The sequence below is a fragment of the Nannospalax galili genome, unplaced genomic scaffold (assembly GCF_000622305.1).
Source record: "Nannospalax galili isolate Female #2095 unplaced genomic scaffold, S.galili_v1.0 scaffold639, whole genome shotgun sequence".
Classification (NCBI taxonomy): domain Eukaryota; kingdom Metazoa; phylum Chordata; class Mammalia; order Rodentia; family Spalacidae; genus Nannospalax; species Nannospalax galili.
In genome coordinates this window covers 1,592,466-1,608,059 of record NW_008344644.1, presented here as the reverse complement: position 1 = coordinate 1,608,059, position 15,594 = coordinate 1,592,466, and the positions used below count along the sequence as shown (strand labels likewise).

Here is a 15,594-nt window from a genome sequence, read left to right as displayed (position 1 = left end):
AAATAAAGGGCCAGTGCCAGACCTGGGCAGAAAGGAACCCTCTACTCCCCAGAAAACAGCCCTCTCCCTGGTTAATATTCAAAGAAGCAAAAGGAAGAGATGTGGGTGAGGTCATTTCTGACAGAGCAGATCTGGGACAATGTCCACTGTCACCAAGGATCTCCTGACATGGCTGACTCTGTGGAGAGCCACAGCCTCCGCCGCCATTACAAGATGGCGCCGGTATCTGGACCTTCTTAACAGTAAACATCCTGCTGCGCCCATAAGGGGTGTGCACAAGAGCCTGCTCTCCCTCGCCTCCTCCCGTGGGGTGATCTCCAGCAACCAATCCGCTTCTTATACGTCATAGATGGGACCTTTAGACTATATAAGCAACCGCTCTCCCGCTTCTCGGCGTCTTCGGTCTTTAAGCTTCTAAGAGTGTAAGATGCGCATACAATAAACTGCTGCAGAAGGATCCTGACTTGTCCTCCCGCGTCGTTCTTGCCGGCGAGACGGAAAGCGGTCGGGGACAGAGCTTGCCTAGTGTGTAAGGCCAGTTCAGTCCCTAGCACAAAAACTGAACAAACAGAAAGATAAAATGTGCTAAACTGAAGCTTAGCCACCTGCTAAGCTCACAGGACATCACAGGATTTATCTATAACCTAGGTCAAGATCAACCTTGACAGTGCTGAAGGGACATTCGACAATATCTGGAGACACATCTGTTACACGTGGGAAAAAGGGGTTGCTGCTGGTCAAGGGGCCAAGGACAGACTTACACATTCTAAACTACACAAGACATTGTAAAAAATGAATACTTGGCTTGAAGTGATTCTAGAATGAGAAACCTTGTCTTGAACTAAAAGAATGTTTTCCAGGGGGAGTAGTATTTCACTGACCCTGTTCAGGATTATTGGCATGTGGTCATCATAAAAGCAGACATATTGGAGTCTATTATTACTAATTGGCATCTACTGTTTATGTATGTATTTGGTCTTTTTGGAACCAGTTGGCCTGGAACTCGCTATGTAGATCAAGCTGGCTTTGAACACACAGAAATCTGCCTGCCTCTGCCTCCCAAGTGCTGGGACTAAAGGTGTGCACCACCATGCCCAGCTCTGTAAGTAAAATCTTAATACTTCTGAAGCAGGTACATGAAATATGAAAAAGATAACGATACTCTTTTGAATGGTTTTTAAATTTTATTTTTATTTCATGTGTATGAATGTATTGCCTGCATGTAAGTGCACTCATGTTGTGCAATGCCCGAGGTGGTCAGAAGAAGGCATCAGATCCCCTGGAATTGGAGCTACAGATGGCTCCTACCATGTCGGTGTTGGGAATTGAACCCGAGTCCTCTGCAAGAGTCAGTGCTCTTAACCACTGAGCCATCTCTCCAGCTCCACTTTTTTTCAATGTTTTTACACATAATAGTTTTTTGGTTTTTCAGAGTCTCACTGGGTATACCAGGCTAGCCTAGACCAGGCTAGCCTAGAACTCAAGATCCTTCTGTCTCTGAGTGCTGGGATTACAGAAGTGCTGCCACATCTGCCTAGATATATCTTTTTGTCCCACCCCCTCTCCTTGTTTCTTTGAGACCAGATCTGAGTTTGTGAGCTGATCTGTACAGGCCAGGCACACCTGGAACTCCCAGATCTGCTTCTCAAGTGCTGAGATTAAACACGTGCACTACCACACGAGGCTGCCTTTAAAACTTTTTATTAGTGAATATTAGCTATAGGTAATGGGTTTCATTGTGACATGTTCATATTTGTCTACAAGGCGTTTGGATCACATTCACCCCATTACCTTTATCTGTTGCCCTCCCACTGACCCCATTTCTCTCTCCATCTAGAATCCTTTCTACTTTTATTCTCCTCAATTCTGAGGTGACTCGGTGAATTTCATTAGGAATGCTTACAGGAGCCATGGGCACCTTACCAGTGACTATACTACTGAAGAAGATAATCTCTCCCTTCAAGAGCAGCCACTAACTGTAAATACTCAGGGAAGGGTGGGGCCTCATGAGTTCCTAACTCCCTTCATGCTGATGGGCCCAATTCTGTGCAGGTCTTCTGCAGGTAATCACAGCTGCAGTGAGCTCAAGAACATCAGCTATGTCATACTTGGAGGATAGCAGTTAACAACACTCCGCCCACTCCCAAGCTCTTACATTCTTTCTGTCCTCTATTCTGCAACATTCCCTGTACCTTAGTGGGGGCGATCTAGACATCCCACTTACGGCTGAACAACATTTATTCTCAACACTTTGGCCAGTTATGAGTCTCTGTGGCCACTGCAAAAAGAAGCTTCTCTGACCATAGCTGACAGCAGCACTAATTTATGGGCATGAACATAATTATTTAGAGGGCAATTTGACAGGCATATCAAGTCCATTTATCAAAATAATAACTATAGCTTCCACACTAGGGCATGTGACCTCCCAAGCCATGAAATTTAACTAGGTCTACAATACCAGATGTGAATTCCTTCCTGTAGAAAATCTAATCAGAAAGCCATGGGCTATCCCTGTAAGACTTGCAATGTGACACAGTTGGGCACATCTCACCTGGCAGTAATGTAGCACGCAGGGCCCACAGCTGAAGACTACTGATAACTGATCCCCAGCAGGCTGCACAGCACCTTCTAGCACTATGAGGGCTAAACAGGAGGAAGGGAGTGTCCATGTCAATTCCAGCTTCATCTCTCTGTTCTGTGACCAAAGCATATATATCATAGTGCTTTTTATTTTTTTCCTGTAACTTCTTAACAAAAGCTGGTGAGAGCTTTCTTGATGATGTTCATTATTTTAAAAAAGATAATCTTAAAATGGGATGGTAAACTGTTCTCGGGAGCTTCATACGTGCATTCACGGCCAAAAAGCAAGCATTTTGCTTCTTCGTTTACTCAGGTTCCAGAACTCTCGTGGTGTAAGGGATGAAGGCCCAACACATGAACGTAAATGGACAGAAAAAGGTGAAGAAATATTTGGAATTATTTTTGACAGTGTTTTAAGTGTAAATAGGTGTTTAAATGAAAATATAAACAGTGGAGATTTCAAAACCTGCTGGAGTTGCAGTTCTCCAGAATTATCAAATGGCCATTCTAAGGTGTATTTGGGATGTACACTGAACATTTTAGAAAAAAGTCACACCTATGATTTTACAAAGCTAAGGACTGAACTTTCTTGATTATAGAGTTGGATTGTTGCAGGTTCATAAAATTATCCTGGACTATCTTTAGTCCCTTAAAAGCCATTCACTGCCCACAGCTTTCACAAACCCCAAACATAAGAATGTCATGAGGTAACACTCAACACCTACAGAAGACATTTTCCTACTTTGCTAAAACCCACCTAAACCTGCTGCTGCTGCCAATGTATTTTAAATATGCCTTGAAACTTGACTTTTATTTTCAGGAACTATGAAAACACGATGAAATCATTCCTACAAAGCAACCTGAATGTTCCCAGGTCTTGGTTACTCATATTTGGCTCTAGAATAATGTATTTCTGTTGAGGTACAAGCTGTGCATGGGCAGATATGTGAGGTGCATGGGCAGATATTAGAAAGTCAGCACTGTAATAGTTCTTACGTGCAATTTTTCATTGTAATGTATACAGTTAGGTGACAAAGTTTTCAAGAATTTTCCAGGTAAGGTAGTGCAGGGCCTGTAATCCCAACAATCGAAGCTGAGGTAGAAGGATCATGAATTTGAGGAGAGCCTAGCCACAGAGGCACTCTAACAGGAAACCACCAGGGCTGCCAAAGTGGAGCAGGTCAAGGTGCTTATCATCAAGTCTGACAACCTGAGTTAGACTCCTGATAACTGAGCCCAAAAGTCCTTTTCTGAATTCATACATACACAAATGCACACACACACACAAAATCTTTACATTTTTTTATTATGTAAGAAAACAATTAACCAAACAAAAAGGGGAACTTGACAACTGTCCAAAAACAAGATCCCACATTTTCTAATTCCTAAATGTAACCCACCAGCTATGTATGTTATGTATGTAACCTATCAGCTATGTATGGATAAGACCCTTTTTTTTTTTTTTTTTTTTGAGACAAGGTCTCCCTGTAGCCCCAGGTGACCTGGAACTCACTATGTAGACCAGGCTAGCCTTGAACTCAGAGAGATCCACCTGCCTCTGCCTCCCAAGTGCTGGGACCAAAGGTGTGTGCCACCACAATTGACATACTTTTTTTAAATCTTAAGGCCAATTTGAAAATGACAAGATCAGGATTTACTTCAGGTCTTCATTTCAAGAGGGGTGTTGATAACCAGAGAGAGGGACCGAAAGGCTCTGCAGATGACTTCTTGCTTCTCAAAACCACAATCTGCAGTGTCACTTCCCCCAGGACGCTGAGGATGCAGTCCAGCGGGAAGGGGCTTATCTAGCAGGTGAGGCTCTGGGCTTGATTCCTAGCACCTTGCAAAATGCATGCACACATATATAATGTCTCCCTGGACTTCCAGTCTTGCTAATGGCATAATTAGTGTATGATACTCAGAATGGATAATTTTAAAAAATATTTTATTTTTATTTTATGTGTATGAATGTATTTGCCTGCATGTATGTGAGTACACCCACCGTGTAATGCAGCAGAGGTCAGAAGAGGGCTTCGGATTCCCCTGGAACTGGAGTTAAGGACAGTTCGTAGCCACCACGTGGGTGCTGGGAATCGAACCTGGGTCCTCTGCAAGAGCAGTCAGTGTTCTTAACCACTGAGCCATCTCTCCAGCCCCTTGTTTTTTTTAAGAGACAGGTCTCCCAGGTCCCACCTGGCCTGGAACTCACTATGTAGACCAGGCCAGATTTGATCTCACAGAGATCCACTTACTTCTGCGTCCTAAGTGCTATGGTTAAAGATGTATGCCACCATGCATTCATGAAGTTTTAATTTTATCTATATCTATATCTATATGTAGTTTTAGAGTTAAAAGATCATAAATCAAGGCAGTTTTCATATTGGAAATACTAGGATTACAGCACAGTGGGGGAAATCTTCACTATAGGTCTAAGATGTTTTCTGATGATGATCTGGGCTTTGGGGTAAGTGGAGCAAGCTGTCTGTTAATACATTCCATAGTGTTTCACATGAGTCACAAGGATGTTAGAACATACAGAGGTGGGAATTAGTAGCTATTAAGGGGACTAATGACAGCCCAGGATACTTTGGTTCTTATTTTGCAATATAACACCTCTCCATAATCAAAGTTCTAATCAACAGGTCAGCATCTTTTAATACAGGTGTGGCTTCTCTAGCATTTACCAGTGCTTCCACAGAATGACAGACTGAGATAGTAAAATGGGCTGGCAAGAATAGTGACAGGTTTGACAGTAGGTCTAGGTACAAATGTGACTGCAGATTCTTGGCAGGAAAGTAAGGAAGTTCTTCACTCATGAATTAAGAATGTGATATTAGGGGGCTGGAGAGATGGCTCAGCAGTTAAGAGCACTGGTTGCTCTTGCACAGGACCAGGGTTGGTTCCCAGCACCCACATGGTAGCTAACAACTGTCCCAAACTCCCTCTTCTGGTCTCCAGGCACTGCAAGACACAGGTGCACTTACATACATGTAGGCAAAACACTCACACACACAAAATGAAATTTAAAAAAAATTTTTTAAAGGTGAGATTATTCACCAATGAGAGAACCAGGAAGGGGTAGGGACTATGGTTTTGAGGACAGTATAGTTTAGAGAGTAGGAAGAAAGTCTTAAACCACATGACACTAGAGACTGGTGTGGGATTGGAACCCAGGTGTCATGCTCCTTAACAAAACACAGAGAATGAACGAGGGGCCAGCAAGACAACACAGTGGGTAAAGGTGCTGGCCACAAAGCCTGACAACTAGAGTTTGATCTGTGGAAACCATATGTTGGAAGAAAACTGATAGCCTGTCCTTTGACCACCACAAGTCTGCACATCCATAAAATCAATGTAGGAAAAATGACTACTGAAAAAAAAAACTTGCATGCATGGAAAGCAGGTTGACTAAAACTAAAGAATAATTTGAGAAACTAAGCCTGAAAACAAATCTTATTAAAACACATGGCCTTCAGCAAACTGGAAAAAAAATTAATTTTAGGTTACAAAAGACATGTAGTCTAGGCCAGGTGTGGTGGCGCTCTTGGGAGACAGAGGCAGATGGATCCCTATGGGACCAAACAAACAAGCAAAGGACATGTAGTTTAGAAGATGCAAAAAAGTATACACTTTGTATTTATTTATAGAGCTTTTGTAAATTCCACTAGACACTTTTTAAAATCACACTGCTCTATACACAAAAAGAGAAGCAAGATACACTAGAAGATGTTTCTAAAATTTCCTAAATCTCAAAAGCTAACTCTTCTGACTTCCTTTTGATGATGGAGATTGCCTGGGTTTCTTTCTCCGTGTAATTTATCCTTTGCATCACTGGACACAAGCAGTTCCTTAAAGAATCTGGAAGAGAATGAACATGCCCAGGGGCTGATGTCTTAGGGAATGTTGTGTAACATGGCTGACTGCTTCTCCAACTGCTCTGCAAGCTTTTGTTACCTTATGTTTACATCTTTACCATTTTATTTATTTTAGATTTTTTTCCCCAAGCTACCACTTTTGAAGTTTGATATGCACAAGGAATGGATGGCAGTTCGAGGACAAGATTTAAGACCCTCTTCCATGGCTACATACATTCATAGTTTTCCAGAGACACTAATATATGAAAAACTGTGAATTACAGTAATCTAATTCCTAATGTTAAGGTTCAGATAGCCCTGCCCCCTTACCAACAGGATCCCAAGGACTTCTCATGCTTCTGAGAAAAGGGAACCTAGCTGCATAAGCACCTTGGTCTTTGAAGTCAAGAGAAGCTGACTTTTCTCCACTGTTTGGCCAATACAGCAGGCTTCCCCTTAGATCTCTAAAGAGGACAGGTTTTAACAGTCCTGCTCTCCCACCCTCTCCCCAACTTAAAAAAAATACATCCTTCCTCCTTCTGCAGGAAGCAGAAGCCTCCCTTTTATAAAGACCCCAGCTCAAGACCCGGGCAGAAATTTTCCCTGCCCGGAAGGGAATCTGTCCCATGTGTTTCTTTGCTAATAATCCCTATTTTGATGGAGTTTTATCTGTGCCTCGGTGCCTCATCATCCATTCGCTCGTTCTCTGCCAACTTTTTACCTATCACCTATGTCTTTAAATGTTTTTCTAAAATGCAATTTCAGTGCCTGTACTATATTTCACTGTGAAGATGTGCCATAGGCTAGAGCTGTGACTCTGGGAAATAGTCCCTAGGGAACTGGGTGTCTTCGGACATTCAATGATCATACTTGGAGGATCACTGGCATCAGGTGGAGGGAGACCAGGGACATTGTTAAAAATCCTAAGGCACACGACAGCCCAGCCCCTTAAGCATTAATTCAGCACCTGCCCCACCCCCTGCCTGGCCCAAAATAACAGTTCTGTCACTGAGAACCAGTTTACTGATGAACTTCTATTAAACTTTTACCCTTTTCTTCCTTAATTTGAATTGACAACAAAATAAGGGGCAATATTATGTATTAAGGTCTGAGGAACCTTAATAGGTGGTTTGAAACTCTGGTCCTGACAGGGGCTAGCTAAGGAACACTAACTACAGGAAGTATACTGATTCAGTAACTTAGTCTCCATGAATCAATTCCTAATTTGTAAAACTTGAGAAAAGTTATAAAAACTAGATTAACTGTTAAGACAGCTAAAGAGAATTATAACGGTAAACTCTGAGAGTTTCCTAAGTTTTAATTATGAAATTTTATTTTTTTGGTCTTTTTTTTTTTTTTTTTTTTTTTTGAGACAGGGTCTCCCTGTAGCCCCAGCTGTCCTGGAACTCACTATGTAGACCAGGCTGGCCTTGAACTCACAGAAGTCTGCCTGCCTCTGCCTCCTGATTAAAGGTGTGTGCTACCACACCCGGCGAAATTTTATATTTTTAAAATAAATATAATCACAAGTTTCCCCACTGAGGCATCCAATCAAAATAGTAAGGTAATGGACTCTCAAGATCAGGCTCCTGTTACTGTATTTAAAACCACTAGAAGATGGTATAATCAATGCAGAGCCAGTATTAGAATCAGGAGAGTAAGGAACTGGAAGTATCAGAGTGTCTCACAAGCAGCAGGTATCTTCCCCATGAGATATGCTTCTCTGATAGAGGACTGTGTGTTACTGTTATTTTTTTAATTTTTTGATTTTTATTTTATGTATATGAGTATTACGCCTGCATGTATGTAAGTGTACCCGTGTCATGCAATGCCTGCAGAAGACAGAAGAGGGTGTCAGATCTCCTGGAACTGGATTTACAGACGGCTGTCACTGCCACGTGGGTGCTGGGCTTTGAACCTGGGTCTTATACAACAGCAGCCAGTGCTCTTAACCAGTGAGCCATTTCTCTAGCTCCACAGTGTTATTTTGATAGGGTAAGAAATTAGCTCAGGCTGGCCTCTGACTCAGAGTGCTCTTGCCTCAGCCTTCCATGAGCTACGATTACAAGCATACACTACCACTCCCAGCTATTTTGTGTTTACGTGGTGGGACTGAACTCAGGGCTTTATCCATGCTAACATGCATTGTTATTGAGCTACAGCCCCAGCCCTCAATTTCAGAAAACATTTCATCTACGTGTTTGTGCACGTATATCCAGGTGCCTGCTGAGGCCAGGGGTATTGTATACCCCAGAACTAGAGTTATAGGCAGTTGCAGTCCCCTGACCTGGGTCTTCTGAAAGGGAAGTGCTCTTAATCAACGAGCCATCTCTCTAGCCCTACCAGCTCTAAATTTTTATTTATCCTAAAATAGTTTATTTCTATTTTTTTGTGTATGAGTGTTAGCTTACAGGTCTGTAAGTACACCCATGTGTGCAAGGCCCATGACAGTCAGAAGAGGGCCTCAGATCCCTTGGAACTGGAGTTACTGTGGGAATTGAAGCTGGGTCCTCTGCAAGAATGGCCAGTGCTCTTAACTGCTGAGCCATCTCACCAGTCCCAACAGAGAGTAATTTTGATTTACACTAAATAAAGCCAAATTATAAACATGACTAATTTATGCTTGCAGTGACTGCTATTTGAACATTACCTTTAAAATGTCAGGGTAATAACATGAAGTTGTTTGAGAAATATTTAGTATATGTTCTGAATGGAATCTCAAATCAGGCAGAACCAACAAAATTAAGATATGTACCACAATCACCCCAACATCCTTAAGGTATTCTGTAAAATATTAATGCCATATAAACTTGTTTGCAGTTTGGTTTTGAGACAGGGTCTCATAACCAAGCTGGTGTCCACCCACTGTATAACAGAATGACCTTGAACTCTTGATCCTCTTACCTCTACTTCCCAGGTGGACAGCTATCACTACAGTTCTGTGGTCGTTGCTTTTTTTTTTAATGATCTCCTGTACTACTACTGGCCTTTGAAGACAGCAGTTTTCCACAGAAACTTACTAGGCCTTCAACATAAGCAGTTACATAATTTACTGCATTCTACAGGTATTTTATAACTTTTGTGTAAGTGCTCTAAAATGTTCTATGAATTTAAAAATTAGTAATGTATAGTATTTAATCTTGAGCGTTCTGGACATGGAGAGATCCATATTCACAGTTATGTCAAAAGTTAACAAGTTTATGAGCACCAGATTGTTCACAAGTTGGAAGCTGCAAATGTCCAAGCTCTGTTAGGAAGCGGGGAAGAACATTCTGGATGGACAAACTCATAAAGCACGTAGAAAGGGGGAAGGTGGGTAGCACAAGCCTGTAATTTCAGCATTCACGACAAAGGGCAGACTAATTTTCCAGTTCCAGGTCAGCTGGGTTATATTCAGAGACCATCATGAACAAAAAGATGTCAGGAGATAGGTTGGTAACTAATCATGGTAAGCTTTTTGTTGGTCTATGTTTAAAATGTTTAAATTGTATCTGATATAAAAACCAAAATCACTTAAGGTTCTTAAGAGTGGTCTTTGATGGCTAAATAATGGAGGCCAGAAAGGTCAGTCAGATCTAGAGGGCCCGAACAAGCTGTGAGGCACTGCCAACATTTACTGTGCATTAGGCATCAGGGGCAGAGTTAACATTTTAGAGAGAGGGTCTTACCATCTCGCTGGCCTGAAACTTAATATGTGGCCTGGCGGCCTGGAATTCAGAGGCCCGCCTACTTCTGCCTCCTGAGTACTGGGATTAAATTGTGCACCACCACACCTAGCGACAGAGTTAATATTTTATTTTTATTTTTTTAATCTTTTTGAGACAGGATCTCCCCAACCCCAGCTGACCTGGAACTCACTATGTAGACCAGACTGGCCTCGAACTCACAGAAATCCACCTGCCTCTGCCTCCCAAGTGCTGGGATTAAAGGCATGCAAAACCACATGCGGCCAGAGTTAGTATTTTAAATAGGAGATTTATACTCAGCATGTTAGACACTTAGAAGATATAACTTGAGGATCTAAAATCACAGGCCCCTCAGGGAACAACCAGAACACATTGAAATTAATGCTAAGGGAAAAATAGTGTTTACAGATTTGAACTGAAGTACTCGAGTGTTCACTAGCAGACAGTCCACAAACCCTGCACTCCTGAAGAAGATCACCTTACAAGTTATTCATTGTGTGTGCCACGGTGCGCATGCAGAAGTCAGGGCAGACCCCTTGGAGTCAGTCTGCTCCTTGCACCTTTGAGTTTCTGGGACAGAACTCAGGTTACCAGGCTTGGTGGCAAATGCCTTCACTTCTCTTGTCTTTACTGAAAATATTCTGAAACACTGATAATGGCTATTAAGTTTTTAAAAAGTGTGGAGGCCAAGATTTGATGTCCACACCTCACAGCACCAAATTTTCATATAGTTCACAGCATCATTATTTGAATTTGGCAGAGAATCAAGTAACGGGCAGACATTTAGAACAACCAAGAGAGACAAAACACAAGGAAAGGGGGAGCCATGAATAATTAAAATGGCAAGTACCTTAGTAAGTTTAAATTTTTTAGCAGTGTCCATTTAATAACACAATTTGGAAGTCCCTGCTAATTTGTTTGCAGTTTCCTTGAGAAAAGCCCAGAAGCCAAAATGATACTGTCTGAAGGTATCTGAAGTGGTTCTGCTGGGAGATTTTTTTCTTTAGTTTTGCTTACTAAGGCTTAGTATGAAGGAAAATAGATGCTGACAAAAGACAAGATTAGTAGCAAACCTCCTTGGTAGATATATATATATATATATGTGTGTGTGTGTGTGTGTGTGTGTGTGTATACATATACACACACACATACTTACAGAATGTTACACATTTCACTTAGCCTTAGAAAAGAATTTTAGGTGTATATAAACTTGAAACATTTACAATGCCACATAAAGTATCAATGAGACATCTGTGGTAATTTCTTCAAGTTCCTGATTTAAAAGAATTAGGACTAGGGGCTGGAGATGGCTCAGAGGTTAAAAAGCACTGACTGCTCTTGCAGACGACCCAGGTTTGATTCCCAGCACCCACATGGCGGCTATGAACCATCCATAACTCCAGTTCCAAGGGAATCTGAAACCCTCTTCTGACATCCACGGCACTGCACAACACCGCTGCACTCATATACATGCAGGCCAATACACTCATACACATAAAATAAAAATAAACAAAATAAAAAGTAAAAAAAAAAGAATTAGGACTAAATTATTAAAGTCTGGGACAAGTAAAATACTGTTTAGTAGATAGACTGTCATGGGGCTATGTGATGATCTTACATTCTAAGTTGGACTATATTTGTACTGAAGAATATCACTGATATGTGGGGAAGGACAAGCACCCATGTATTCTAGAGGTGTCATTGTTTTTTAAAGTAATTTAGAACTGTGTGTGTATGTGTGCAAATGTGGTCAGACTTACAGGAACTGGTTCTCTCTGCTTTGTGGGTCACAGGATAGAACTAAGTTTTGACAGTAAGTGCCTTTGCCAGCTAGGCCATCTCTAAGCCCGAGTTTCTCATAGTCAATTTCCGGCTATACTTTTCTTTATCCAGTATTTTTTGTGTGCTCATTTGTTTGATGGGCCACCACACAAATCTTTGTAGGGTACAGTAACAATCTAGTTATTATTTTTCACTTTTGCTCTATTTTCCTGGAGTAATGAAATAAAATTCCAGTTGAAAACCACAGAGCATGTAAAACAGCATGTGAAAGCCATATGGTCAAGATTTCTCTGGGACATGGCTGCAGTGGAAAGCTAAAAATAAAGTGACAGAAACAATCATGACTTAGGAGATCCTGAGTCAGTGTGATGCAAACAGTCGGTAATGCTTACCAAATAAATGTTTTTCCTCGCGAACCCTAACAAAAAAAGGAGCGCAAACCTGGTTCAGTTTGGTACCTCATACTGCTCGTCTTTGCAGAAACAACTCAGTGGCATGGAGATCACGCTCCCAAACGTTTACTTTACCAGATATTCTAAGATAACAATTTGCAAAGCAGCACAGTAACGTTGGTTCACCAAATTTTAATACTCCAGGTCTGTGGCTTCCCGTCACTGCCCGAGTCCGACAATCTTCACAAACGCAGTGTTCTCCCGAGCCGGTCTTCCGTCCGTGCTAACCGTCAACCCAAAACAGAACTCACGACTTCGCTTAAAGCCGACGGTCGTGCGGAGCCCCGGTCAAAGCAGCAGGCTTCACACGGTTCTCCCCTGGGTTTTCTTGGCTTACCTGTCTGACCGTGCCGCCCCGCCCGCAAAGCAGGCGCGCTTTCCGAGCTGCCTGCGGTCCCAGCCTCGGGACCGGAGCGGCCCTGAGGACAGCTCTGCCGGCCCAGGCGCTGCCCTCGGGGTCCTGTCTCAGAGGCCTCGGTCGGGTTCGGGCGCCTCCGGGACGGCTCCGGAGTCTGGCGGGGTCTACCAGCCCGGGCCTACTCCGGCGCGAAGGTCGAGCTCGCCTTGGTAGTCCGCGCCCGGCAGGCGGGGAGCACGGCAGGCCGCCCCACAAACCTTCCCGGGTCACCGCAGGACAGCCCAGCAGCCAGCCCGGCCGGAGGCCAGCAGGAGGAGCCGCCCCAGTCCGGGCTGCCACGGGACTTCCGGTCCTGCGCAGACCGCTCGCTGCGCGGCCCGGGGCGCCCCTCCCCCGGCCTGCTCCGCGGAGCAGAGGTTTGGTTTCCCGGCATGCTCCGCGGAGGAAGAGCCCGAGTCGACAATAACAAACCCCGCCGCGGCCGAATCCAGGCCCTGCCGAGCTCTCGGGTCCCTTCCCCGGCCCCTCGGCTCTGACCACCTCGGCTCCGGCCTCCCGGCCCCGGACGCAGAGCCGAGGGGCCTGCCGCCCGCGCCCAACGCCTGCGTGCCTGGAGCTCAGGGTCGCGGCGGGCGTCCGGCAGCCGGGCGCCGGCGGTTGTGTCGGTTGGCGACACCGAATGGGCGGTCGGTAGACGCCGCCGGTAACAGGGCGGCGGCGGAAGATGGTGCCGGGGGCTGCCGGCTGTGCTGCTGCGGCCAGCGGAGGAGGCGCCGCCGGGTGAGTGCCGCCGCCCCTGGTCCCGGAGCCGCGGCGGCAGCCCAGCGCGGTACCCGCCCGTCTCAGAGCAGGCCCTGCCGGAGGTCGCCGGCCCCACCACGCTGCAGGCGAGTGGCCGCTTTGTGGCTTCCCCGAGCGCGCCGCCGGCCAGCACCTGACGGAATTGCGGGAGTGGCGGGGCTCGTGGACGCCCGAGGCGTCCTTGCCGTGGGCTCCGCGGCCGGGGTTCGCCCTCATGGAGTGCCGACTCGGGAAACCCGAGAGGTCCTGGACCGGGGCCGAAGGGAGCGCGCACAGGGGAGGAACCCAGAGGTGATGTCTTTGTCCCGACCCCGGAGTGCGAGGATCGGTGTAAAGTTACTCTCGGGAATGACTCAGCCTCCGCCCGCCCCGCTGATAGATTTGGGATGGGGTGTGGGTGCGGATTTCACAACTTGGGAAAAATGGAAATACAGGGACAAAAGGAGGAAGGACAGCGTCCGAATGGAGTATCTGTGGTGTGCTGTGTTTACTCTTGATGGTTTCATAACCACGTCCTTTCTGTGGTGATCATTCCATGAGCTTGCATAGATCTGGGTGCCAAGGAACATTAACGTGCTGTCTATTGATAAAGTCACTGCAGCTGGGTGGGTATGCTGTCTGGTCTTGTTAGAAACACTAAACTGCCCATTTTGCTAACCATTTTTTTTCTGTAAGAAGGCTTTTAGGTTGATGGGACTAAATTTTTATCTGAGAGTTTAGAAAGTTAGTTTAGAAACTACCTAAACAGACCTGCATGTATGCTTAAGAATGTCGTTACTCTCTTTTAATAGATTATTTTCTTAAATTATTGTTCAGTAAGTGTGCCATTACTCTAGGAGTGAATATTTTTTTCTTTTGATTTTAGTGTTGTTACAAAACATGGCACAGATGAGCGTATTTTCTTAGTAAAATTCTTGCCATGTCTTAGCATTTACAGTTGTGTTTAAGACCTTCGCTAAAAAGCCAGGTGTGGAACATACCTGTCATCAGCGTCCCAGGAGACTGAAACAGGAAGATAGGTAGGTGCTTGAGGCTATTCTGAGTTACACAGTGAGTGAAAAAAACTTGAAAAAAAAAAAAACTTAGATGGGCTTTAGCGGTTCAATTTATAACTCTCTGGTGTTAAGTGGACTTGGGTACATGTTTAAAGTATTTTAAGTTAGTTTATTTGGAATCAAATTTCGAGATATTTATGGACCGGATTCTTTCTATGTTGTTACTGGCACTCAGAGAAGACAACAAAGCAGCCCCCCGTGCTTAGAGATTTTCTGGCTCTCTAACAACTAAATCCGTAAAAGCCAAAGGGCAAAGAATACAAGATCTGATTTCAATTTTGTTTCTTGTTTAGTTTGCTTGCAGCGATGGGAAAGAAAAACAAACACCCAGCGCTTAAAACATGCTAGGGCACGGAACCCTTCCACTGCCCCCGGATGTACATCACGATTTTCTTTTTAAAAGGCTAGCAGAAATTTTTTTCAGCTAATTTCTAAGCCCATTCTCTTCTTTTTTCTTTCTTTTTTTGGAAAAAGAATATCACAGTGTAGTCCACGCTGGTTTGAAACTCACTATATAACCATACTGGCCTCCAAACTCATAGCAATCCTCCTGTGTCAACCTCCTCACTGCTGGGAGGCATGAGCTCCCATGCCCTGCTACACTTTGTTGTACTGTAAGCACTGCCTCTGGAAACTCAAGTGAAAATGTGATTTTTTTTTTCCCACATTCATTCATAATCCTTTTATTTGCTTACTACATTTAGACTCCTGAGCCAGTAACTAAGAAATAATAAGGAATATAAGATCTCTTGAGTCAGGGTCTCATGTAGCCGAGGCTTTCCACAGATGCACTGTGTAGCTGTGGCTCGTCGTGAACTCTTGGTCCTTTTTCCTTCACCTCCTAAAATAGAATGAATTTTATACAACTGCACGTTATTGGAAATTGACTTGGACAGATTTGAGTATCTGTGGGGTATAGATTATTAGCCTGAGAGAGAAAAGTAGTATGGATGAGCCACTTTGTCATTAAAAACAACCTAGCTGGGACTAGAGATGACCTAGCAGGGAAGAACATTTCCTGTTCCT

General features: G+C 44.0%; 2 protein-coding genes across 6 annotated transcripts in view; one reads left to right on the top strand and one right to left on the bottom strand.

Annotated features, from left to right (window-relative positions):
• Positions 1 to 2,351: 2,351 nt before the first annotated feature.
• On the bottom strand, positions 2,352 to 13,729 carry LOC115071670 (translation initiation factor IF-2-like). Its single transcript, XM_029567255.1, has 2 exons — positions 12,692 to 13,729; positions 2,352 to 2,695 (listed from the first exon to the last, which is right to left on the bottom strand). The coding sequence occupies exons 1-2, from the start codon at positions 13,727 to 13,729 to the stop codon at positions 2,450 to 2,452; spliced, it is 1,284 nt and encodes a 427-aa protein (XP_029423115.1). The 3' UTR covers positions 2,352 to 2,449.
• The window catches only part of Rb1cc1 (RB1 inducible coiled-coil 1), a 68,863-nt gene continuing 66,630 nt past the window's right edge, over positions 13,362 to 15,594 (top strand). For 4 of the 5 annotated variants that reach the window (XM_029567268.1, XM_008840907.3, XM_017800076.2 and 1 more), the window contains exon 1: positions 13,362 to 13,492. The gene's annotated coding sequence lies outside the window, so the exon portion shown is untranslated. Of the gene's footprint in view, positions 13,493 to 13,630; positions 13,805 to 15,594 lie in introns of those variants that run through there. The other variant, XM_029567266.1, reaches the window with a different exon arrangement.

Excerpts from the sequence above, each read along its gene's own strand:
- LOC115071670 (XM_029567255.1), bottom strand. The coding sequence starts at position 13,729 with ATGAGGGCGAACCCCGGCCGCGGAGCCCACGGCAAGGACGCCTCGGGC. Across the intron at positions 2,696-12,691 it reads GGGGCGGCACGGTCAGACAG|AACAGAGAGATGAAGCTGGA; the intron begins GTAAGCCAAGAA and ends CTTTGGTCACAG.